Source organism: Carassius carassius, chromosome 40, assembly GCF_963082965.1.
Source record: "Carassius carassius chromosome 40, fCarCar2.1, whole genome shotgun sequence".
NCBI lineage: Eukaryota > Metazoa > Chordata > Actinopteri > Cypriniformes > Cyprinidae > Carassius > Carassius carassius.
In genome coordinates this window covers 22853926-22881280 of record NC_081794.1, presented here as the reverse complement: position 1 = coordinate 22881280, position 27355 = coordinate 22853926, and the positions used below count along the sequence as shown (strand labels likewise).

At 37.0% G+C, this 27355-nt stretch overlaps 2 protein-coding genes across 17 annotated transcripts in view; one reads left to right on the top strand and one right to left on the bottom strand.

The window, feature by feature from the left end:
* Positions 1-12096, top strand: part of LOC132122428 (calcium/calmodulin-dependent protein kinase type II subunit gamma-like) — a 75673-nt gene extending 63577 nt beyond the window's left edge. For 2 of the 15 annotated variants that reach the window (XM_059532678.1, XM_059532680.1), the window contains 10 exons: positions 1906-1946; positions 2416-2502; positions 4837-4881; positions 5532-5586; positions 6915-7019; positions 8874-9017; positions 9883-9958; positions 10264-10358; positions 10487-10733; positions 11235-12096. In XM_059532678.1, coding sequence (XP_059388661.1) covers positions 1906-1946; positions 2416-2502; positions 4837-4881; positions 5532-5586; positions 6915-7019; positions 8874-9017; positions 9883-9958; positions 10264-10358; positions 10487-10719 — 881 coding nt within the window. In that variant the 3' untranslated portion in view covers positions 10720-10733; positions 11235-12096. The remainder of the gene's footprint in view (positions 1-1905; positions 1947-2415; positions 2503-4836; positions 4882-5531; positions 5587-6914; positions 7020-8873; positions 9018-9882; positions 9959-10263; positions 10359-10486; positions 10734-11234) is intronic. The other 13 variants (XM_059532681.1, XM_059532684.1, XM_059532683.1 and 10 more) reach the window with 9 other exon arrangements.
* Positions 12097-17455: 5359 nt separating this feature from the next.
* ndst2b (N-deacetylase/N-sulfotransferase (heparan glucosaminyl) 2b) overlaps positions 17456-27355 on the bottom strand; it is a 75256-nt gene continuing 65356 nt past the window's right edge. For both annotated transcript variants that reach the window (XM_059532675.1, XM_059532676.1), the window contains exons 4-14: positions 27150-27304; positions 26859-27044; positions 25439-25567; positions 25139-25321; positions 24562-24658; positions 24182-24305; positions 23040-23214; positions 22119-22289; positions 20759-20868; positions 20388-20490; positions 17456-19282 (exon numbers count right to left, since the gene is read on the bottom strand). In XM_059532675.1, coding sequence (XP_059388658.1) covers positions 19157-19282; positions 20388-20490; positions 20759-20868; positions 22119-22289; positions 23040-23214; positions 24182-24305; positions 24562-24658; positions 25139-25321; positions 25439-25567; positions 26859-27044; positions 27150-27304 — 1559 coding nt within the window. In that variant the 3' untranslated portion in view covers positions 17456-19156. The remainder of the gene's footprint in view (positions 19283-20387; positions 20491-20758; positions 20869-22118; positions 22290-23039; positions 23215-24181; positions 24306-24561; positions 24659-25138; positions 25322-25438; positions 25568-26858; positions 27045-27149; positions 27305-27355) is intronic.

Below are 27355 nucleotides of genomic sequence, written 5' to 3'. Positions count from 1 at the left end.
ACAGTGAGGCGAAGACTTTTGGAAGATGGCCTGGTGTCAAGAAGGGCAGCAAAGAAGCAACTTCTTTCCAAAAAAAACACCAGGGACAGATTGATCTTCTGCAGAAAGTATAGTGAATGGACTGCTGAGGACTGGGGCAAAGTATTCTCAGATGAAGCCCCTTTCCGATTGTTTGGGGCATCTGGAAAAAGGCTTGTCCGGAGAAGAAAAGGTGAGCGCTACCATCAGTCCTGTGTCATGCCAACAGTAAAGCATCCTGACACCATTCATGTGTGGGGTTGCTTCTCATCCAAGGGAGTGGGCTCACTCACAATTCTGCCCAAAAACACAGCCATGAACAAAGAATGGTACCAAAACACCCTCCAACAGCAACTTCTTCCAACAATCCAACAGCAGTTTGGTGAAGAACAATGCATTTTCCAGCACGATGGAGCACCGTGCCATAAGGCAAAAGTGATAAGTGGCTCGGGGACCAGAATGTTGAAATTTTGGGTCCATGGCCTGGAAACTCCCCAGATCTTAATCCCATTGAGAACTTGTGGTCAATCCTCAAGAGGCGGGTGGACAAACAAAAACCCACTAATTCTGACAAACTCCAAGAAGTGATTATGAAAGAATGGGTTGCTATCAGTCAGGATTCGGCCCAGAAGTTGATTGAGAGCATGCCCAGTCAAATTGCAGAGGTCCTGAAAAAGAAGGGCCAACAATGCAAATAATGACTCTTTGCATAAATGTCATGTAATTGTCGATAAAAGCCTTTGAAACGTATGAAGTGCTTGTAATTATATTTCAGTACATCACAGAAACAACTGAAACGAAGATCTAAAAGCAGTTTAGCAGCAAACTTTTTGATTTATGTAATTCTCAAAACTTTTGGCCACGACTGTAGTTTTTTTTTTCGGTTTTACAGGCCTTACACAAGTCATTTCATTGTTCTATGAGGGATTCTGAAGTGTATCGGGGGCCATTTCTCATACACTGACTCAAGACCTCTCCAATATGCCCTCTGGGAAATAACAGTTGCAGTTAAAGGAAAATCAATTGCATACATTAGGGATGATTTTCCCTCATTACACCTGTAGCTGCATATGGAGAATTAATGTGTTCTCTTTATCTGCTCTCTGATTGGTGAAAAATGGAATAAAATGGGCAATTTATTCCAAGTTTGTGCAATTGGTTAATTTTAAATGGGTTATATTTTGCATTATCTTCTTCCGCACTGGGGTTATCTTATGTTAGTAAAATTCTAGTAAACTTTTTTTCCCCCTTTTTTTGTCATAATTTAGGTGATATCTATAATTTCATAATTTTCCACACTTGCTGAGCATTACAATTAAGCAGGAATTGATTTGTGCTGCTGTTGCTTTAAGAAAAGCAGTTGTGCTGCTTAATATTTTTGTAGAGACCTTACTTAAAATAGGAATCTTAAATGTCACTTTTTGTGACTTTTGCCACTTTTGACATCTGAAGCTTCTTGTTTCTACTTGTTTGTTTCTTGAGTTTGAAATTACAATGTTTTTACACTGTACACTATTTCAATGATCTCTCTTAAAGATCAAGGAAAATTTGATTCAAGATATGACCCCTTTAAAGTAAATCTCCTTATTTTTTTATTTGCAGCAAGTTATTTATACAATACTATTACCTTCATCTCACAAAGCTTTATGTCTTTGGATTAAACTGATATATATATAGATCTCTGAGAAATGTCTCCTGTGGTGAAAAATGTTGCTAGTCAGCATTACCTCCCAAACCCTGTATGCTAATGAATGACGGAATGCAAGCCAGCATTTTGTTAATTGTTTTATATGGGTTTTTATTTGAAATATGTGCAGATGTGAGCATTCTGTCAGTTTTGCCACTCACGCTGTATGTAGTAATTTAGTCTTTCTCTGTTCCCTACAGCATGCAAAAGTTTACTCAACAAAAAGGCAGATGGAGTCAAGGTAAGACCACAGATGTTCCTTATATACCTCATTTTCTCCTGGAGATTGAGACGTTTTAATCTTTCCAGCACCCTTTTGAGGTTCCCATCTCTGCCAGAGCTTTTCATTAATGGGTTTTAAACTAAACACCACTTTTTTAATAAAACCATATTGCTGCATTAAGGCAGTACTTTGTGTCTTGCGTTCTGAAGTTATTAAAAAAAAATTGTAGTAGTACAACCCATGTGTTCCCTGAGGGGATCTAGTTATCAGACTATTATAATAATTTTGACACTATTTTATGAAATGTTCATTAGTAATCGTCGCTTTCTCTCTGAATGATGGATGACTTTGTAGAGTCATCTTCCTGGCGTATGCTATTCATCTGTTTTCTAACAACCATGACTGACATAAGAGGATCGGCTCCGATCTTGTCCCTAGTAATGTCTTCTCTCTGAAAAGGAAGTTGTATCTGTCCTCTCTATTTCAGCCCCAGACAAACAACACTAAAAACAGTGTAGTGAGCGCTGTAGTGAATGCCATGAAAGAAAGCAACACGGCAGCTTCTACACCGATGGTACCTATTCTACATTTAACCCTTTCTGTAACCCATCTGCTCATTTGAACATATCCCATAGTACATGATCAAGTGTTTGCAATAGTGTTTGGCGCATGTCAGGTGTTTTTGAAACCATTTTGCATGTACTAAAAATAGCTCAGACCTATAGTTTGCTGTGCACTACTGTTTTTTTTTCTTCTCCTCTCGAAGCACGACTGGTACACTTTGTGGTATTTTATAAACGTTATTAGAAGTGATTTGTTCTTGCTCGTAAGCTAATGGTTTATGCTCTTTTTTTCTTTAGTTTGCCTTTGTAGGCGTATTCACACCTCTATTTCAAGTACAAACGAAATATAGTCATTGAACGAGACTGTCTGTGACACTTAACAGTTAACTGTACATACATGGTGCTTAAAAATAACCAGAAAGACAAGAATTTGAGTCAACATACAGAATAGCATGAATATATGGATTTCGGCAAATAACATGGTAATTTGTGTCGTAATGCATAAACCAGTCATAGTAAAGATGCAGTATCCCACACAGAAAGCTGTCAGCTGTTTGGCTGTGTTAGAAACTAGCAGTTTCCACTGGATGGTTATAAAAAAAAAAGGAAAGTGGATTGACACTTCACATGGGCCTTGTTTGCTTGACTGCCCAAATAGCTGAGCAAAGAGCATCCTGGGACCTCCAAAATGATCCATTAAGAGCAGAAGTTAACCCTCGACCCCTCCTGAGGCCTCAAAATGCCCCCGCAGTGCTGATGGACAGCTAGCAACCACTGACATATAAAAGGCAACAGAAGCGGCAATTGCAATAATATGTGTAATGTTCACTTTTTTGCAGTGTTAATTTTGGCAGGCATTTTTGATTTAGTCTTAGTCTTGAGACGAAAATGCTTAATAGTCTTAGTCAGATTTTAGTCATTTGATTCTTTCATAGTTTTAGTCGATGAAAAGTCATTGCATTTTTGTCAACTTTTAGTCACTACTAATTTCATTTTTTTCATTTAATTTTTGGGTGAACTACCCCTTTAACAGAAGTGAAAAAGGAGCAACTTTTGGACTGTTGTCTGTGTATTTGAGCACTGAGAACTGTTCGCGCGCTGTATATGAGAACTGGCGCGCACGAGAGAGAACACTTCTATCAGCGTGATTCCGCCTATCCCGCCTTCACTAACTTTGTTAATTGACAACGAATTGTGACTCCCGGGAAAACGGGACGTCTGGTTGCCTTATGTTTCAGATCGCTAGTTCGCGTTTTATTGGCCTATCCATCCACTGCGGCTGCCATACTGAATAGGGTTGCCGTGATTTTGCCAAGTAAGACATGTTCCTGGATCAACATCTTTTGATGATCCTGGATCAACATTATTGTCCAAAAATATAGACTTAACCCAATCCCTACCCCTAAACCTATCCTTACCAATACTATATTCCTAAAATCAGTGGGAAATGATAGCTGATTAACAAGAGTGTAGAAGCACCTAACCCTGATTGCAAGCCTAAAATAGATATTTCCAGAAAAGTTATATCTCAGTTCTCATTGTTTGATTGGAATGTTGTTCCAGGATCAAGGATGTTGCTCCAGGAACATGTTGCACTTGGTGAAATCACGCTCACCTGCTGACTAGATATCGGCCCTTATCCGATTGCAATCCAATGACAGGGACGCACATTTTGAAGGACAATAGCCTGTAGGATGCATTTTGAATGTTCAGTAGTCCTCAAATAACATTATAGTCCACTCTCGTCTAGTTAACGAAGACGCTGCATAAATTTCGTCATCAGATATTATTTTTAGCTTGTCAACGTCTCGTCTTAGTCACAGAACTTTTTTTCGTTAACAAATATTTTTCGTCTTGGTTAACGAAATTTACACTGCTTTTTTGAGGGTTCAGTTGGGTCACAACATTCGTGAGAATAACTGGAAGTTAATCTGAGGAAAAATATAGTGCATATAATCCAGAAATTGCTTGACATCAAGGTGGTCCTCCATTCCTGTGGTTTCATCAGAATTTCAGTTGAATTTGAGAAACTGCATCTTTAAATCATCATGACGCATGCCATTTATTATTTGTATAAATGTATGTGTGTGGTCGGTTTGTTCTTCAAGCTCACCATGAACCCCCAATCTTGTGTCCATTTTCTCTTTAAGTAATTTAGATTTATTTAGATCATTATTTCTTTATTTGATCTCAAAATCCTCCATTTGTGTCTTACCCAAGACAGTCACAGCAGCTTTAAATGTGTGTGTATGTGTGTATTACTGCAGGATGTTGTGTTTAACCAGATTGTTGTGGACGAGTCTTACTGCTTTAATCATGATGTAAAATCTTGTTACATTTTACAGGAGCCACAAACTACAGTTGTGCACAACCCTGTCGATGGACCCAAGGTACATTTTTCAAGAGCATTTGGAAGCCGGATGGAGAATCGATTCACAAACTGCACTTTTGCACTGTTTTTCTAAATGAATCTTGACTGATCAAATAAAATGGTCCTTACTGGATTCAAATTTAATTAAATTTTAGTTTTATTAACATACTATTATAGTTTTATTCATATTTTTTATTAAATTTTTTATAGTTGTTAGAGTAATTGTTTTTGTAATTTTTTTACTTTAAATTCATTTAAGTTTTTTATTGTTTTTTATATATATTTTATCTGGTTTCAATTTTCGGATTTTTTCAATTTCAGTACACTTATTTCAAGAAACTTTTTTGTGGTTTTGGTTTTAGTTCATAATAATAATCCTGCTAATAATAATTATTATAAAACTTGCAAAAGATTTGTGAGCCTTCACTGTTGCAAGATATTAATGTTATAATTATTATAATAACTCAATTTATATTAATGTAACACATTATGAAAAATGAATGTTTAACTTAAGATTATCAAGAATCATTCTTAGAATCCAAAACATGTTGAATCATGAGGGTCCTAACTCTAGAAATATTATTGATACCATAACCTAATGCTGCTATTACTTTTCTTTCACGTCTCATGTCTTGTATGTTCTTTGTCTGTCTCTATTTCTGTCCCCAGGGCTCCACAGAGAGCTGTAACACCAACGAGGAAGAGGATATGAAAGGTAGGAAAGGTACACAGATCTTCTCTCCTCTTCTCTGCATGCCTCCAGCACTGTGGTGTTGCAGCTCCCAGTGCTCGTGTCAGAAGAGTAATCCCTCTCCTGTCCAATCACAGTACCGAAACACACCAAAAAGCCTTTGATCAAACAAAATACATGTCACGTCAGTCAGTATCTGTTTGAAATTAAATCCCTGAGGCTGCAGTGACACCCGAGGCTTTGTGATTTGAAGACACGGCCATGTATGCACATTGCCAGACGGACAGGAGGGGAATTATGGTAGAGGGCATTGAGACGGGGTTAGATGGATTGTGATTTACATGTTTAACATGCATGATGGCACAACCCTTTGTTTCCAGCTAAATTGCTAGCTTAGAGATAGCGAAGGTGCACCAGAGAGATTTAGAGTTTACAGTATTTAACAAAGTATATGAGGGCAAACACTCAAAGAAATGAGTGTATTCTCAAACATTCCTGTTGGGATGGGATTAGATTTCTTTGAATTTCAAGATAGACAAACAGAGACATGATCAATTCAAACCGAAATAAATTTAGTATAAAATCGTATTCGATGTCCTCAGGGAAAACTGGTCCCATCTGAATAGCATCTCACTCACACAGTTTGTCCATGACACACAAATAAGCCAAGTTCAGATGAATTGATACTGTATGCACACATCTGTGGTAAAACCGTCGGTGTCTCAGTAGGTTTCCTTGTAGATTTTGTGCGTGTTTGTGTGTGTGTCCTGTGTTTTTCTCCGCACTTATTTTGATGTTTGTTGATGTGTTGTGTCTTGTAAATTTATTAGCATGTTGTAAACAGGCGTGTTCTTCCCGAAGGACTCTCGCCGATACAGTTTTCTGTCACGAAAAGGGCCAGGCTCGAATTCATTTCCTCTCCTTATTCACTCTGGGCCTGGACGGACAATAGAGGCTTATCATTAGCTCAGTCACGTCTGCGGTTAGGTGATGAGGACAGGAAATTGGCATAGAGCCTGGAGGAAAAAAATCTGAGCGCGATGTTGTCCAAGCACTGCAAACACGACTCTGCTTCACCACACCCATAGATACAGACCAGAGTCACGCCATCTCTCATAACGCCACTGGAAAATCCAGGATCATCACCTGTAGTCCTGCTCCCATAAACACAGTGCTTCTTTTATTGAGAACAAATCATCTAAACGCATCCCATCCAGCATCTTCGTGCCCGTTAAGTTATTTAGTCATGATGAAGTGCCAGTTTTGGTGTGGTGTTTGTTAGTGTGTTTCGGCTGGTGAAGGACATGAGAGATGTGTGTGTTTTTCCTTCTGGTGGCGTGTGGTTTTTGGGGCTGTGCCAGCCGAGAGTGCGCAGGGAACGAGCAGTGACAGTGCCGTGATGAGTCAGTGCAGTGCCGGGGAAGAGCTGCCCGCTCTGGTGGCTTCGCCACAGGGCTCTCCTGCCAGTAAGTCAAGATCCTCTCGTACCCCCTGGGCACCTCCCTCCTCAAACCTTCAAGTCGAGACCTTTTTGTCCCCCCACAACTCCAGCCTTTCTGCCCTTTAGCATACTATCATAAGGGTCACTTGCTTTCCATGTAGAACAGTACTGTGTTTTCTTCTCACAGATGTATTCATCCCCTTATGCATGCTCCTCAACTATACCCTTTCCAGGTCTATTATGTTGTAAAATGGCCCTTTAGTAACTAGATTGAACTTTAAGATGTTCTGCTGCTGATTTTTCCTACATCCTCCTCTTCCCAATTGTGACTGAAGTCTCGAACCTTCCTCTTTCAGAAGTTGTAATTAATATGCTTTTTTTGCACATGCACACATTTTAATATCCCAAATCAAAGCTTGATACCTTGCTGGTTAACAATACTCCATACAGTTTCTGATGTATTGCTTGTTGTAATTCTGTTGAATTATAATTCTTGTTTTAATTCTAATGAGTTGTATTCTATTTCTTTAACTGGGTTTTTAATATGACCAAAACCATTTACATATACTACCGTAAAGTTTGGGGTCCGTAAGATAATATAATTTCTTCAAATTAATTTATTAATACATAAAAACTTAATCAGCAAGGAGCATTAAATTCAAGACTTGTACATTGTTACAAAAGATTTCCATTTCAATTAAATGCTGTTCTTTTGAACTTCATATTCATAAATCCAGAGACAATATTACCACAAGTTGCACAACTATTGTCAGCATGAAGAAATTTTTTGCTGAGCATCAAATCAAAATATTAGAAGGATATAAAATGTATGAAGGATCATGTCACACTGAAGACTGGAGTAATGGTCAGTAATTGCCACTACAAGAATAAATTCGATACATTGAAAATAGAACACTTTGCAATAGAGACTTAAATGAAATCACCCATTTTTATGGTGCTTTTTAAATAATAGTTTTAGAGGTTTTAAAAACCTAAATAAAATAGATTTAACACAAATACAGCATATGCATAATACAAAATAATGTCAGCAAATGGGATGTTTATAAAGTTGCTGAAAAGCACACTTATTCTAACTTAACACTTATTTTTAGCTTACAGTTGGAACTGACACAAATGGGGCTTTTGTTAATTGGCTGACCATAGCCATGAATAATGGAGAAAATAACATAGCGATGGTATAAGAAAAAATTTGGCTTGATTCTGTTTCCAAGCCAGAAAATGCTAATATAGGACCTCATCCACACCTGCTCTCTTTTCATTCAACATCTGTCTTTCACAATTTCCTCCTGTTCCCTACTTCATACATTGATAAATTCATTGTCTTTGGGATTTTGACTTGATTTGAACATCAGATTTCTTTGCTAATCTTTTCTTTATCTTTTCCATTCTTTTTCATTTAGTCTCTTTATGTACATGGTAACACTGTTTATGAAGTACAACAAAAGGACTATATTGTTGAATCGTTTATCCAAAAACGTCAGTTCTATCATGTTGTTCTAAACCCATATGAATACTTAAGGAGAAATTTAGCCGAATGTTCACGCTGCTCATTTTCATTAAAAAAGTGACTGTAAGGCTGCAAAAAAAATTTAAAAGGCTGTTAAATATATACGTTGTAAGTCATATAAACCACTTCTATGATACATTTTGGAGCTCCAACATCCATCATGTAATTTCATAGTATGAAAAAGAGCTGCATAAATATTCTCCTTCTGTCTTCTTTGGAGGTTTGGAACATGAGGTTGAGTTTGCATTTCGGGTTCTGATGTTGTTCTTCATACTCGGTGTGTTCATGCGTTCCTCTGTCTTTCTGCATGCATCATCACCTGTGTTGCGTGTGCTGCATTGTGTGTTGCAGCCGTCCCCGTGCATGACGTTAAACGCTTGGCATGGAACAGTTCAGAGCATGCCTCATGTCCAGAGTTAGAGCACACTCATTCTGGCCCCTGTGCCTCAGTCCACGGGGTTGGTGGTATCACGGCGAGTTTGTCCGCAGCTCAGTGTAAGTGTGTGGGGTAGACCAGGACACACACACAGAGGATGTCAACAGGAAATCAAATTCTTCATACTAACAGAACGTCACAGTGGGCAGTTGATATTGTGTTAGTCAAGGTTGTGACTTTGACTGTCGGGTTGATTTTTAGTTGATTTGTAATGGAGGACGTTAATCCAAATTCATATTTACACACACACTTACAAAGGCCTATTCATATAAACATTTTAGCACCTCACCACTGTAATGTCAATGCAGAAAATGGCAGAAGATTTAGCAGTAAAATATAGTCAAGTAGTTCTTTCCTTAAAATTTCTGTTCAATAATTGCAGCCATTGCCTAATATCTTAATAATGGAGGACTAGTAAAGGAAATGCATACAATACAATTTATTGTAGTTAGGAGAGTTGAATAATAATGACTAATGTCCTGCTAAATAACTTTAAAGTTGATTAATAATGATTTTTTATTTCTTTATAATTACACACATTCCTCTTGGCATTATTAGTGTCATAGAAATGCATAATGAATGCCTCAGAGTAGAAAGTAATACCTGTAAGCTAGTAATTGAAGTAAATACGGAATGCTGTGAATGCATCAAAACTCACAGCTAATAAAGGGTCATGTGACCAGAACTGGCATCATCAGCACTTTTTATTTTTGTTCTGGTTTATGGTCTGTTTCACAGAATGATACATTTATCATTTTTTGGCACTTTTCCTGTTGGTGTCAGTAGGCTTTGATATGACATTCTCACAGGTATCTGCTCTGTAAGCAGTGCATGTTATGCTTATTAACTTTGCTTTTCATTTTTTATCATTTCATTTCCTCTCCCTCTATCATCCCTCATCTTTCCCACGTCTTGTTCGAGTAGCTCGTAAGCAGGAGATAATAAAGATCACGGAGCAGTTGATCGAGGCTGTCAACAATGGAGACTTTGAAGCATACACGTAAGTACAGCCCACCTGCACTTGCTTCAGCTTGTTTGTAATAAAGACACTAAAAAACCTGTAGGTCATTCTGTGAATATTTAAGGCTTTGAGTGTAGTTTGTATTCAAATCAACAAACAGTCCTCAACAAACTGAAGTTCCAGTCTGACCCATAGTCAGTGAAACGAGAGAGAATATTGTATAAAGCCCTGAAATGGCGATATCCGCTCATATATGTTCACTCTTATATATCACTTTTATTTTTTATGCTATATGATTATCTTTTGTTATGTGAACACTGTTTTCATATTTTTGTGTACCACAGAAGAATCTGTGATCCTTGTCTGACCTCTTTTGAGCCTGAAGCTCTGGGAAACCTGGTCGAGGGCATGGACTTCCACAAGTTCTACTTTGAGCACTGTGAGTCATGTTTAACTATGCGTATAGTTGTTTTACCTTACAGATATTATAAATATTCATAGAAGATACAAACTTTGACCATATGTATATCTGTATTCAGATGCAGTCCATGTGTTTGACTTTTTCAGTGTTGAGTAAGAACAACAAGCCTGTGCACACCACTATCCTCAATCCTCATGTTCATCTCATCGGGGAGGATGCTGCCTGCATTGCGTATATCCGGCTGACACAGTACATCGACAGCCAGGGCCGCCCACGTAGCTGCCAGTCGGAGGAGACGCGTGTGTGGCACCGCCGTGATGCCAAGTGGCTTAACGTACACTTCCACTGCTCAGGGGCTCCAGCCGCCCCCTTACAGTGAACCGCACAGGACGGGTAAAAACTCCATTTGCACGCCTACGTTTTTCTGTCATTTAATATCTTTAGTTCCTTAATGTATTTATGACTGTATCTACCTCACAGTAAAAAAAAAAAAAAAAACTTCTGTTGCGTTATATCCTAAACTGGCATTTGATGCGTTTTAATCACGACTTAATTTTGTGACTTAATATATCGTTATATCAATTGCAACTTTATTTTTAAACTTTTTTTGTAGTTTGATCACATTTGCTGCGTTGACAAACAGAAAGCTGATTGGTTTGAAAGTGACTTTTATGTGAGCTGGGCTTCATGTATAACTATTTAGATAAATCACTTTTTTGCCTGCAAAATTTTGCAGAAATTTCGGTAATGTTACTAAACATTAAACCATGAATAGTCTTCATAGAAATGTAACCAGCTAAGGGTGGAAAACCAATTTGTGATGACTGTATGCAGTAAGACTGACGTTGCACATGTCCATTCACAGAAATGTTATTTTTGCGCAATTTTTTCCAGCTTACCTGGATTCTCAAGATTATGGGAATGTTTCTTCTTTGTGGCTGGACGGGCACGTGAAGGCCAGCTGGATGACAGCTCTTAAAGTTACAGACACACTAGTGAGGAACTCTGACAACATCCAGTTCAACTGTCAACACCACTTATCCTGTCCAATCTTTGACCAACGGGAGCTGGCCGCGGCTGTGGCCCCGCCCAAGGGACGGTGCATGTATCTGACGCCCACATTGGGGTGCTGTTTTGTCCTTTTCCCACAGAACCATCTTCTTTTGCCCGTTAAAGATGTTCAGAAGGTGTTGTAAATTCCGATCTATGAATTCATAAATATGCTGTATATTGTACAAATCACTTAGCTGAACCAGAAACTACAATCAAGTTTGAAAAGCATTTATGTAGGTAAACCAAGGCGGGAGTTGGGAGGGTGGGGGGCTTCAAAAAATCACAAAATAGACTTGTGCCCAAAGAATTCTAAAGTTTACAGGTTTGTCATCAGTCGTCCTTGTATACTTTGCAAATTTTTGGACACAAAATTGAATTATGGGAAGGGGTTGACTAATCCAAGAGCAAGGCAGTGAAATGTTCATAAGTTCTTCATATCAAAAAAAGAACCAAAGTGTAGTTTTTAGTCTTTTTAAGGAGTGTTGCTGTTTGGTGTTGGCTTTTAATGTAACCCGGGTCTAAGAGAAAGTTTGTGCGGCCCAGGTTTTAGTAATCTCTTGTGTTAATGTGGAACTCTTCCTTTTTCATTTGTTTTGTTTTTTCTTGTACTGACATAACACGAGTATTTTGTGTTCAGTTGGAATTTTTAAGGCTATTTTATTTTTTAAGTTAATCTAAATAAACACGTTAAGATATACAGAGATATTTAAAGGAGACGTAAACTCTCACCATCCAGGTTTAAAGGAAGTTGTCGTACCTGACCACGCTTTTGTGTGGGTGTGATCGGAATTTGTATAAATTGTATCCCTCATTTAGATTTAGCCTAATATAAGGAAAGCCCAAGTGAACAGCACACAACTGAACACCGACCAGTAGATTAGCTCTTACTGTTTGTTAGGACAAGTTAGCGACATAGACAAACCACTGCAGGACGTACTGTGATAGACATGAACTTCACTCCGTTTTCAAACACAGTGACTAAATCTAGTCATTTTTACAAACTACATCATAGTGAAAATAGCTTCAGTAGCCTGGTATGTTGGGATGAACTCTTTCTTACACCCACGCAGCTGCATTGTTAAAGTACTCAGTTGTTTTAGTAACGTTGGACGTGTCTAACTTACCCTGTCCTCAGTGTTGTCGTAGTCGTGGTTCATGTCGGTGACGGGGGTGAACTTGCTCTGTAAATACATGTCGTTTAGTTAGTCCGATCACAAGGAGTGCTTGGGGGAAATCCAAACACATCCAGTTGCCGTAGTTCTGTTGTTTAAAATCACGGTTTTAATGTTTGTACGATTACAAGTCACAGTGGTTTGTTAGATTCACCACCAACTATAATACGCAGGTTTTATGGCACTGACTATTTAAACTCAGTTTTAATGTTACTTAGAAGTAAGGGTTTGATTGTCACGAGTGAATAATCTCTTAAATTCATCTGTAGGCTAGTTGCACGAATGCTTGAAACACATCAGTCTTTTGTATGGGTCTGTTAATACATGTAGTGTTGGCACATCTTCACCGTGGACATATCAGGACTAAACCTCCGCACGTGTGTTTATCTCCTTTACAACAATGGTAGTGATGCTGTCAGGTTATATGTGACGATGCTGTTTTCATGTCCGTTTTGCGTCTCGTGCTTGTTGCGTTTTTTTATCGCTGTTTTCTTTTTCCTTTGTGCTATGGGGAACTGCTGCCTTGCCTGGCCAAACTAGATTACACTTTTTATTATTTTTATTTTTACTTAAATGCATCCTTTTACATGATTGACATCATCAGCTCCATGAAAACGAAAAGATGGCAATGAGGAGTCACTAGCTGGTAGATTTAGATTTAGCAAAATAAATATTCAACCCCTGAAAGCTGGGTCTGAATCCTGGGCCAGACGGCGAGTATGAGTCTTCTGGCCCACCCGTCCAATGACAGGAGAAATCAAACTCGCAGTTTAAATAAACTGGCGAATATGCATGTATACTTTTCTTGGTAAATATTTTTTTTTCCACTGTGTTTACTTAATAAAAAAAGGGGGAAAGAAAATCTCAAAGTATTTGCATCTCGACATGAAAATCACTCCATTTGGAATTATAAGTGATGTACCATAAAAAAGAAAATAGAAAAAGAAAAAAAAATTATATATATATATATTTAAAACAAAAGCCTCTGCTTGGTATGCTCCCCTCATTCTAAGTAAATCTATTGCATTGTAATGGTATACTATTGGGCTTCGTATATACTTGGAGTTTAAACATGGATGCTGGATTTTTGCATGATCATACATTTAATAAACCATGAAATGACAACTATCAAGTGTTTGTCTGAATGTTAGTAGGTCTTCATCATAGCTTTGTTATTATTGAAACTTGATCTGGAAAGTATTTAATAAAAAGAGCATTTCTGCGACTGATTCTGGGTTTTCTTTGTGCAAATGTAAAATGATCACTGATCTTATTGTGAAAGATTAATCTGTGCGCATTATTACAGTGGAAAATGCAACCTCTTTTGTAATTTCATTCACAGGAAATGTGGAATGTGGAATGGTACAACATTTGGTAAAGGTGTTGGCAATTGCTGTGTTAACAGAAAAAATTCCACAGATCTGATTTAAAAGGTTAAATGGTCCTGATAAAAAGAAAAAAAAGAAAGTCATCTTTGTACTCCTGGTTAAAAAATGACTGCTGTGGAAACAAATAGTACATTTAATTTCATCTAATTGGAAACATATGGTTGGTACTGTGCCCAAACAAAATCTAAGATCATAAAATCTCATTTTGTGAGATTGGAAAATAAGATGTTTAGATTCATAAAGTATGAATAAGAGTAAAGCATGTTGTAGAAAACAGAATAGTTATTTTAATACTTCATGTTTTTAAAATATGTAAAGTTCTTAATCGCAGTGCTGCTTTGTCCATGGAGGTTACAGCGAACAGCTGTAATTCTGCTGTTCCATAAGCGCCACCTAGTGTAAGAGAGTGGATTTACAGACAGTTACAGTTAGATTTAGCCTGTGTGCGGTTTTTTTTTTCTGGCTAAAAAATTAACTGAATTTGAATGCCCTGCTGTAAATTTTGACCAGCTGATGAAAAACAAGCTTAGTCTGGAAATTTTATATTTAGATGTAGTAGGCTATCTAGAATTATTTATGGAGCAGATAAATACATATGATCATTTATAAATCAATTATAATTTAGATTTAACCTTAATTTAAAGGCTAAAATATGTTAACCATGTTATGAAACTTTTTTTTTTTTAAATAACTTTATTTGAAAAATTTGCAGATGTTATTAGATAAATGGTTGTCAGTCATGATATCATTTAAAATTCGGACATCAGGCAATTAAATTACTTTGTGGAGCACTCTAAATTGGTGCAATTTTGATCAAACTGAGACGATCATGCTGATCCACGTAGATAGATGGCTGTGCAGAGTAAAAAACAGCATCGCTAACGTTAGCTAAAGAACTTCTGAACGAGCCTCAAATGCTGTAATGTAATGCTGGTTAATGTAAGAAAAGTTAGCAATAATATAGTTTTGAAACCACATTAGTGTCTCATGGGAGCCCATTCTTTATTAAAGCTGCAGTCGGTAACTTTTGACGCTCTAGCGGTTAATAAACAGAACTGCTTGCGTGTTGCGAAAGTACATTGTAGCCGGAGCTACTTCCCTCTGTTTATGTCTATGAAGAATCACAAAGGTACTGGGTTACTCCGCCGCGGTACCCCTGAAGCAATCTAAAATAGTCAAAAAAAAGTTACGGACCGCAGCTCTGATTGGTTGTTTCTTACCCCTCCCGGTAAAGAAACAACCAATCAGAGCTGCGGTCCGTAACTTTTTTTTGTTCAAAGTATACAAAATGTATATAATAAGCGAGTACACCATGAATCCATTTTCCAAACCGTGTTTTTAGCCTGTCCTGAATCACTAGGGTACACCTATAATAAGTGTTTATATTCAGACTATTTTAGATTGCTTCAGGGGTACCGCGGCGGAGTAACCCGGTACCTTTGTGATTCTTCATAGACATAAACAGAGAGAAGTAGCTCCGGCTACAATGTTCTTCTGCAAGACGCAAGCAGTTCTGTTTATTAACCGCTAGAGCGTCAAAAGTTACGAACTGCAGCTTTAAGTGTTCTGGTAGTTGCCTTCAGTGTATGACCTGTGCTTAATGAACCAATAACCATGAAATGTACTATACATGTCCATATTTAATGTACTGTGAATTAGACCTGGGCTTTCTGTTTGAAAAAGCCATAAAATATCCTTCCCTTTGCTATTGGTCCTGGTCATTTCAAGGGGGTCTCATGAACACGGCTAATAACTGCATATTACTGCTACTAAACAACAAAAACAACACAGTATATCAACTAACTGTTACTTTGTTTTAATTAATTAATCAATTGCAGTTTGCAAACAATATGCTCAAACTTTAAAGGAAAATTATGTAATTAATAACTCACCCTCATGTCGTTCCAAACCCGTAAGACCTCCGTTTATCTTTGGAACATATTTTAAGATATTTTAGATTTAGTCCGAGAGCTCTCAGTCCCTCCATTGAAGCTGTGTGAACGGTATACTGTCCATGTCCAGAAAGGTAAGAAAAACATCAGCAAAGTAGTCGATGTGACATCAGAGGGTCAGTTAGAATTTGTTGAAGCATCGAAAATACATTTTGTTCCAAAAATAACAAAAACTACGACTTTATTCAGAATTGTCTTCTCTTCCGGGTCTGTTTTGAGCGTGTTCTGTAGTTGGGGGAAGTCGTGGCCTAATGGTTAGAGAGTCGGTCTCGCAATCGAAAGGTTGTGGGTTCGAGGTTCGGGCTGGCAGGAATTGTAGGTGGGGGGAGTGCATGTACAATTCTCTCTCCACCTTCAATATCACGACTTCGGTGCCGAACCCCCAACTGCTGCCCAGTGCTCCGGGTGTGTGTTCATTGCTCTGTGTATGTGCACTTTGGATGGGTTAAAAGCAGAGCACGAATTCCGAGTATGGGTCACCATACTTCGCTGAATGTCACGTAACTTTTTTACACCCTCAGATTACAGATTTTCGAATAGTTGTGTCTCAGCCAGTGTTGTCCTATCCCAACAAAAAATACATAAATGCAAAGCTTATTTAAAAAACGCGGCGCTCCCATTGAGAGCATATGAAAAAATAGGCTAGCTGCAGGGAAAACGCTTTGGTGGACACGCGGCCTTAAGGTTATAGATTTAAAATTATTTGTTTAATTCAGAATGGGTGCAATGCTAGCTTTTTTCTCACAATTACGTTAGATGGCTAATTTACAACTAACAATCCGATAGTGAGCTAGCATCATAAGATAAAAAAACAACTATTGACAGACCGAGATTATAATAAAAGTGACTGTCCGATTCTAAGATAAACACTAATTCAGTAGCAGAAAATTAGGTGTACCAAACAATCATAAAACAAATAAATATTATCTTACCGTCATCGTGAGGTAAAATAATGAGGAAGGATCACTCTGTCAGCCAATCACAAGTGCGTGTGGCGCACTTCAGCGTACTTTCAGACGCACATCTAATTTGAACAAGCTTTTTATTGGAGCGGCAGCGCAATACTTTGATAAAAAAAAATAGATACGGCTATGTCGAATATTGTTTCTATTTTAGTTTTCATGAAAAACCAGGGGACCCCCCAAGGTCATTTTTATGGGCCTTATGGGGGTCCTATATAAATCCTATATATATATAAATCCTATATATAGAGGCTATATATGTATTAATCAGGAAGAGGGTGGGCTGCCGGTGGCAGTGCACACCATTTATTTTTCCTTCTCTCCCCTCCTGCACACAGCGTACTGTCTGTGGTGGCTCCCAGTGGACCTGAGCGAGTCTTATTTAAGGGCTTTGTTTCCTGCATTCGAGCGGCTGGGCCCCAAAGCTCTCAAATGGAGGGCGAGTCTCTTGTTTCTGTTTCTGGAGATTAATCAAACTCTCTCTCTACGCTTCCTCTCAGCTGATAAAGTAGACTGCAGTAGCACAGATAAGATACTCACCCCTCTAGTTCACTACACTTTGAAGAAGAGAAAAATTAGATGCCTGTCTCCATTCTGTGCCTTTATTTCCCACAATATGTGTGTACTTAAACTGAACACCAGACATGACTTGAGATCACATTACTGTTGATTCATTTTTATGTACCTGTATCCAACTGTTGCTACACATACACAATGCACATTCACTCAATACAGTATAATGTACTTGTCATTTTGGACATTAAAAAAAAGAAAGAAAGAAAGGTTTTACAGGTGCAATTTAGTTTGGCACGTATAAAAACAGTTTTGCTTTGGTTCTGCACTGATATTAGGCTGTTCCAAAACCTAGTTATAGTTCCCTTCTGGTCTACTGCCTACAAAAGTATTATCGTGGAACACTGTGGATGATGAAGTGATTTGGATTGATTAACATAAGTGTCAATTCCACACTAAAGATTCCAAAGGTATTGGAATCCACTGTGATTCTTGAAGTTGCCTTTTCCATAAATGATAAATTTCAATGCTGTTTTGGTGTTAAAACACAGTTCAATTAAAAAACAGAATAATTATGATTCCTGCTTAAATGGCTATGATACCTTGAAATGTGTGCTAGGATTTGGAACAGTGCCATTGTCTGCAGATTGCATACATTAGTGTTCAAAAGTCTGGAGTCAGTAAGCTTTAAGTTTTAGGAAATTAATACTTTTATTTAGCAAGAATTCATTAAATTAATCAAAGGTGATTTGTATTTCACATAAATGCTGTTCTTTTGGACTTTATAATCATTAAAGAATCCAGGAAAAATTCATCAAGGTTGGATGCATTGAAAATAAATGTTTCTTGAAAAACAAATGAGCATATTTGATCAAGTGACATTGTAGACTGGAGTAATGGCTGCTTGCTTTCACATAAATAACATAAAATATTTAATATACAATAATAAAAACAATAAATAGAAAAGAGTTGCAATTATATAATCACAATTTTTTTTTACTGTATTTTTGCTCAAATAAATGCAGCCTTGGTGAGCATAAGAGGCTTCTTTCAAAAAAAAAAAAAAAATCTATCTTACCTACCCCAAATTTTTGAACAATAATGTTAAAAATGATAATTTTAATAAAGAAACATTTGCCCAGTTAATTAAATTAAATTTCCAATTTTTTTAAAAGTAGCTACATATGAACCTTGATATGAAATCTTCTTGATAGCTTCTTGGGCTGTTTTTTGACATCAAACAGAAATCACCTCAACAGCAACTTTTTGAGAAAGGCATCAATATGGCATACATTTATGAGACACATATTTAAATACTTCTCTGCTTAGCAGAGTTAAAGACTTTTGAGAATAAAATTTAAATAGTCCTCTCATAGTCCCGTTCCTTTCATGGGTATTTCCACAGAATGCTCCTAGAGGTTCTGTGTGATTCCCTCTCTTCCTAGAAGACTGTATTTGCATTTCAAAACAACCAGTTCACAGCTGATATCTAACCACTCTAGAAGTCTTTTTAAAGCTGTCCAATCGGGTCGCTCCCATTTCCATATCTCCATGAATGTCCACTACAAGTTCCCATAACAAGGTTGAGGGCTTCTCCTGTGACTCTGAGGGCTTCATGCAGACTGAGAGCGTGATCGGCCCGCTGTTTCATCAGAGCCTGTGCGGAGTCTGGTGGGCGAGAGGGGTCAGTCCTCTTTTGGCTCCTGCCGCACACAGGCCCTGAGGTCTCCTGTGTGGAGCAGGGTTCTGCCGTGGTTCTCCTTACGCAGGTTCTGATCAGCTCCAGCTGGCGTTGTGCAGTTCATCTCTGAGCCAAATGGGCAGAGGCTGACCCAGACGTTTCAACATCCTGAGTAACTCCACGTTCTGCTCGCGGTAATACTCCGACAGGAACACCCTCGACTGGAGAGAGGAACAATTCAGTGGGAGTTACACATACATTAATGGAGGAGAAACTATGACATTCAAAATGATGAGAAAAATCAATAATGACATGAGTCAAAATTAGAAAAAAAATTAATGACAAAAAGTTATAATTATGAAATAAAAAGTCAAAATTATGACTTCATTCTTTTGTCATCTCATAAAAAAGTTGCAATTATAAGATTTGAGACAAGTCAATTATTAAAGACAAAATTTTAAAAATGACAGTTATTGTAAAAAAGTAATAAATTTAACCTTTTTATATCAAAATTATACATTGACAAGTCAAAATTATAAAGTAAAAAATTGACCAATCAACTAATATCAAATCTAAATTTCAACTTTTTCTTAGAAGTTTGAGAATGTCATTTGTTCAAAATATGAGATTTTTTTAACTTTTATATCACTTTTATATTTCATGGACAAATTACATAGTAAAAATTCTGAGAAAAGGTTGAAATAATGAGAAATTAAAAAAACAAACAAATACTTTTTTAATTTTTAGAATTTTTAGTAATAATTGAATCAAGTCAAATCCTGAGATAAAGTCAAAAAGATGATCAGATTTTCCTGTTCCAAAATTTCATGTCATAATTGACTTTCGTCACAATTGACAAATATTGACTTTTTATTTAAGATTTACATTTACTCATGTGGCAGATATGGGCTTCTATACATACACAATGTACACAATGCACAACATGCATTAAAATAACAAATATACTGATTGAATATTAATGATCAATTTTTTTAGCATCTACACACTAGGCTGGACATAAAAGAAAACACAAGGGGGAAAAGGATGTGACCAAATGCTGCAACACTGATCAGCACTCGGTGACTGAAATTAAGTTGTATTTGAAATCTAATTTGCTCTATTCCCACTTGAATTCAAACGGACTCTCAAAAATAGATCTTATACATTCCGTTCCATCAGCTTTCTTGCAGCCAGTTATAGAGAGGAAAACAGAACGAAATAAACTTGACTGGCTAGAACTGAAACGCGATGTCTATTTTTGTTCAGTTACAGTATATCCATCTTATCTTCATATCTGGAGCTCTGATGTAGAGAAGTGAGTTGTACCTCCAGGCTCATTTCTGGATACTTCCTTCCTTTGCTCTTTCCCAGACAGCGAGTACGTCCTGCTTCCAGTTTCTGACACCAGAAACCTTTACTCTCGTCAAACCTTTGAATATAGAGAGCAGGAACTAGTTAAATCTCTGATAATAAGACTTTCAAAGACTCTGAAAAAAGAAATTCAGAACATTTTCTAACTAATCCAATTAAATGCTTTTGTTTTTTAGAAAATCACATACAATTTTAAGGACATATATTTGTAATTAAAATGTGATCAAATAGAATCCAGGATTAAAACGATCAGTCCTGTAGCAAATCTAGTTGTAGGAACTAAGTGCTCTGGAATCTGGGTGTGCAATAATAATCAGAGCTCATACGTCAGCGCTTGTGTGTAGTTATAGTACGGTGTGACTCCGAGGAACTTCTGAATGCCATCCATCAGCTGAGCAGGACTGGAGCGCAGCTGCACACCATCCACGATCAGCAGCTGTTCGCAGGATAAAACACACGTCACACACAATGATGCAGCTCAACACACTGCTCAAGACTGTTATGGGTTGATTTTGAATGAGTGCAGGTTCACTTCGAGCACTCTGAAGACTTTAAGAAGCTCAAACATTTGTGTGTGTGAATATTCTAGATTATTTCTCAAAATAATGCAAAGTTGTATAAACACATTGTTTAAAGTAATACACTAAAAAAAGGAACAGGGTCCTGGGATCCACTAGGGGGCCTCAGCAAACTAACAAGGGGGCTTCAAGATTACTTAACTTGAAATATGACAAAACAAGCATCAAAACAAGCTAAAACGGATTAAAAAGCTAGACCTCGCAGCTCATTAATCTATATGCATTTATTTTTACGTTTTGTAAATTTACACTACTTTTCAAAAGTTTGGAGTCACTGTGTTTTTTTAATACCTTTATTCAGCAAGTATGCATTTGATTGATCTAAAGTGACAGCAAAGACATTTATAATGTAACAAAATATTTATAGTTAAAAAAAAAAATGCTATTGTTTTTTTAAATAATAATAATAATAATAAAAGTGTTTCAAAAATATTAAGCAGCTCAACTGTTTCAAAATGTAGGATCAAATGACACTGATGACTAAAATAATGGCTGCTTAAAAAAAAGAGCTTTGCAATCATAGGTATAAATGTAATTTTTAAAACCATTATTTTAAATTGCAAAAGCATTGAACAAAATAAATTTTTTACTATATTTTTAATCAAACAAATGCATCCTCAATAAGCATCAGAGACTTATTGCAAAAACATTAAAAAAAAAAAAAATCTTAGTAAACCTGCTTTTGAACATAGCATGTATTCTTCAAGTTCTGCCAAATATTTTATCGGTAGAAACTGTGTAATAATTTTTTTATATGGTAAAATTTGTCATTAAAACATTACTTATTAATTTCACTAGGAGATAAACTAAGTGAAAAAAATAACAGCTTATGTGGGTGACATGCAGTGATAAAACCAGTATCCAGCTGAACCAGTCTTGTGTGTCATAGATGATATTATATTGTCTATTTATTCATGTTTTGAACACTGATGACCAATCAGCATCCAGGACTGAAAGGAAGTTACATCATAGCATGTAAAAGCTGCTGACAAAGATGAAGAGTTCTTTTAAGAGACAGATCTTTTGTGTGCACACCTATCTAGGTTAATAGTAGTGTAACAAGTTCCAGAAGTCGGCTATAGGTGTGTGTGTGTGTGTGTTTCCACACCTGACTGGGCTGATAGTGGTGTAACCAGTGCTCCAGATGGCTACTGAAGGCTCCAGGCTGCAGGCAGCGGCGGTGCAGAGACTGCAGAGCTGCGGGGGACGATGGCCCTGCAGAGATCACCTCGTGAAACGTGTGGTTTAGCGCCACAGGGTCCTGATGAGCCCTCTGATGCTGCAGAGAGTGACAGAAGCGAAATTAAACAGTTGTAGTTTTCATTGTATGCGTTGCTATAGAGGAAGTCAATAATATCTGGAAAATGCTATCCATGAGCATTTCTCTGTCTCAACGGCAGTTGATTGGCTCATGCAGGATCCATGATGGTTTAAAATCTATTGTGTTTCTTAAGTCCCTGTTAACACTAGTGCACACTAGTACACTGTTTTAAAATGAAAACAATCCTTGTCTTCACTGGCATTTTCAATCTGTTTCAGAAACTACACAACCGAAAACGATTGTCACATGACCATTCATGCAGGTACAACCATAGATATGTATAGGTAGATGCCCAGTTATTTAGATGGAGGATGCTTCTACGTGCTTTGAGCGGTCGAATGGGTAATCTACCAATACATATTTATGGGTACAACTATGAGCATGATGTTATTGTTTACATGGTTGTCAAGGATACGCAGAGCGAATGTGGGCAGGAATGCCATCGTTTTCAAGTGTCTCCGTTTTGGTCCGTTTACACTGAAATGCAGAGTTTTCAAACTAAAACGAGGTCTGCAGCATTTTCAAAAATCTCAGTTTTCAAGGGTTTCAAGTAGTGTAAACAACAGGCGTAACTGTAGCAAAAGTTATGTGTTTTAAAACGAAAACGCAATAGTGTAAACTGTTGCAAGTTATAAAACAAGTTATTTTTTTATTTTTTATTTCCAGTAGAAATTCATGTGAACTAAGCAGCTGATAACACAAACGCACCTGGTACCAGGAATACGCGCGGTCAGCAGGGTTGATGAGTATAGAGATGATTTTGGCTCTTGGTAAAAGGGCCGCTGCTCTCTTCGGGGCAACTTCAGTGTCAAAGTAGTTTGCGCTCTTCTCAAACAGGAAGTCTGTGCTTATGTTTGAGGGTACGGGGAAAAAATCCATGTACCTGAGATAAAACAGACAGAATTAACATAACACTTCTCATGCAAAAGGCAAATCCAATATCAATAAAAGATTAAGAGAGGAATTCACTAAGAATTATTTTGTTTATTTTAATGCATTGCATAAAATTTGCTGAATGAAATCCAATACTTGTTTCTTGCTAACTTTTAAAAACAGTGCTTGTTTTGCTCTAGCATGTCACACTCTCTCATAAAATCTGAGGTGCATTTTGTAGCATTTCTGCTTTCAATAACCATTGTAAGGCGAAGATTTTCACATGTACACTATGAATCATTCTAAAGACATTATTTTATGCCTAATACTGATTTCAAGGTTAGAATTATACCACTGACAGAGGAACATGCAAATATGACCCAGATGTTTTCTGCTAAATCTGAGGTTGTTTTACTATGCCAAAATAGCAACACAAAATTAACAATTTTCGCAAAAAAAAGAAAGAAACCCCTTTTATTTATAAACTTGTGTTTATGTAAAGTTTTTTGACAGAGTATTTGAACATATTTTTCCACTATTTTACACACTGCAAGTTTTTATTTTAATATTAAATCCACGTTTGACTGCGTGTATTACTTTGGTTTAATATATTACTTTCACATGACTTAAAATCTTCATTCTTGCTTTGGGGGGAGGGGGTCCATTAATGGCTCCTTCTGTCCTTCAATTAAAATGTACAGAAATTATTCAACTATTGTTCTGTCTATCATGCAGGACTGAAAATGAAATTACTTTTGTCTCTTCTCATCCAGTGACATAAATTTAAGCATTAATAATTATCATGCAACAGACACAATATACTCATTTAAATAAAACATTTTTTCATTTAGCATGATCCAAAAATGTAAAAAAAAAAAAAAAAAAACAGTGTCAGTGTGATGTGAGCAAGGCTTTACAAAAATTGGTATTTGATTGGGAAACAAAGAAAATGAGCTGGGTGGGGTTTCCATGGTTACCAGTCAATGCCACGCTTGTAGTTTGGTCCGCTGAAGAACTGCACCTCCTCAAAGGTGACGGGGCTGGGGAAGCTGCTCGTAATGGCAGGATGAAGGGCAAGAAACGAGTGAAGTGCAGTGGTTCCTGCAAAAAGAGCATGACACCACTGCATCAAGCTGTTTTGATCAAATATTAATCACATTTCTAGGAAATATTCTGTGTTCTGTGACTTGTATGTGGAATGAAGTGTTCTATATCATAAAACCTGCCTTATTATTAAACTGTATTAGAACAAACAACATGGGCACACTCTTCTGTTACTGCAAACAACCTCACATACATACAGTATATAGTATGATCAAAACAGAATGCATATAAACATATTCAGAGGTTTTGTTACCGGTCTTCTGAGGGCCAATCACTAGAAACTTGGGCAGTCTGTCACAGGTCTTCTCTTTGGACCAGATGTCTTTGTGTCTCTTGTCATGACACGGGTTCTGTTTATCAGAGAGAGTATTTGTAAGCATAATGCGAGCATAAATTAACACGAGACTAATATAAATCACTTGTCACAAGTTTTCCTGTTCATTACCTAAACTTGAAAACATGCATTTTAATTTTAACAGGGGATCCACAGATACTGTAAAAGAGTCTGTCAATTATTCTTTGGTAACCAATGAATGTGGGGATAAATATTCGTTAGTAAAATTCTAAATAATTTAATACAAAACAAAGAAACCTTAGCTAAATTAAAGTTATTTATTTATTGAAAACAATTGTCGAGAATATTATTGAATATAAATTTTTTTAATAAAAATGCCTATTTTTAGAACAATGATAGTTTTATGCAAAATAATTCAGAATTATTTTATTATAATATTTAATATGTTTTATTATTGGGGTAAATACGTATTATGTCTTTGGCAGTCTCTATGGGATTCACCCAGATATAAGCATGTAAATGTAATTGCACAAACCTGCCACAAGGGGTCTCTCTCATCAGGGAAGATCTGGAAGTATTTGTGAGCGAGGCGGACGGGAGGCAGTGTCTGCAGGCGCAGGTGAGTCCAGCACTGCACAAACCTCACCAGTGACTCAAAGGTGTACAGGCCCAGCCGGTCGTTGCCATAGTTTGACAGGTGAGTCATGAATATACTTACCTACCCATGAGAGAGGACAGGGACAAGTAGGTCAAAAAGAACGTTTGTCATATTACACCATTATTTTAGGTGTTGGCTGTATCTGGGCTAGTGCATTGTTGCAGGTGGGACACTAACCGGATTGAGCAGCACTGTAAGAAACAGCTCTCCTCCACGAATGCTCTTGTCCAGCTCCTGTGGGCCTCCTGGATAATCTTTGTAGAAGATGGTATGTGTGAAAAGCCCACAGGTTTGCCGGGGGAGAACCTGATACACAAAGCCAAACACAACTTACTAGCCAAATCATACTAACAGATATGAGAGCAAAACCTTGGCAATATGTTTCATGGAAAATTTGAAAGCTATTTTAGTAACTTTACACTAAGACTTGATTTGTTAAAATTAGTTAATGCATCGGTATTGTGCACTAAAAAAATATTTTTTACAAAACTATTAATCTAGGTTGATTAATAAATGTATAAATATTACTCACTGTTACTTCATGTTCATTCATATTATTTGTTATCTTAAAATGCATCAGCATATACATTACTGGCCAAAAGTTTGGAATAATTAAGATGAATTAGTTTATGTTTTTGAAAGAATTGTTTTTTTTTTTTAAATAGAGATTAATACTTTTTTCATGCAAGGATAAATCATTGAACTTTCTGTACACCAAAGAATCCTGAAAAAAAAAAATAGCATGGTTTCCACAAAAATATTATCCAGCAAAAACTGTTCAATGAGGATAATAATAAAAACCATTGTTAACAATTGAGCACCAATAATAATTAAGAAGCAAATCATCATATTAGAATGATTTCATCATGTGACAAAGCAGAAGTAACAGCTGCTAAAAATTCAGCTTTGCCATTATATGAATATATTTTAAGCACAATAAAAAATATATTAAAATAGAAAAGTTACTTTTAATTACAATTATTCAAAATATTACTGTTTTTTTTAAACAAATAAATTCAATCTTAGTGAACATTACTGTAGATGTCTTAAGAAAAATTAAGAAAATCTTAATTTTTCCAAAATGTTAACCATTAACCTTTTTCAAGAAATCCTGTAAAAGTGTATGATACTTAATGAATTAACTAATTTGGATGAAATAAAACCTTAACGTAAAGTGATACCGTTATTTTTAAAAATATATTCCATGCAGGGAAAGATACCAAACATATTTGCTCTGAATTAAGGTGTGTCAGCATAGCCAAAAGGCAGATCTGTTACAGTTTATAACTGACACATTAATACCACCCATTATTGACAGCATGCTGCATGCATTAGCTGTTAGACAGCAATCATTACACGTCTTAAAATGAATCTCCTTTAAAAACACCTCTGCTGAGCCACATGAATTCACATGGATGTCTTCATCCAATGCATCGCACAGTTTTTGAGCATTTTGCACCATAAACATAGCATGAAGTTAAAAATAGCATGCATCCAGTGTTCTGCTAGACAGTAGAATGCACCCAAACATCTTATGTAAATGCCCCATGAGACACATGGTTAATTGGAGGTACTGTAGTTGCACTTGAGTTCCCACCTGTATGCCGTTGTGTATGAAGCCTCTGCGATAGCGAGCAGGCCTGAGATGAGGATACTCTTCTGTGCTGGTCACCTTGATGCCCCAAACGCTCTTCCAGGCCTCGTAAAGCTGACTGTGCACAGGGTACACACCTGAGTGATGGGGGGCTACAGCGTAACCCATGTCTGTGGGGATCCCATGCTCCTGAAAGTGACATTACTTTACAGCCATGGAAAACCCATTCAAAATCATGTATCAGAATCGAGAATTGAACAGCATATTATTTGGCATGTATCAGGGCAGTCTGACCTGTGCAAACTGTCTATTAAGTCTCATCTGTTCTGCGAGTACGCTGACATTGTGGAAGAGATGAGGCTGCATGTGACTCCACATATGCGGGAACCACCAGAACTCCTGCCGGTGTCGAAGCAGGGTGTCATCACCCTCATCTTCCTCATCTGTACCTGAAGAACAAGACCAGAAAGAGATGATAAAGGAGCGTGTGGAGGTGGAGA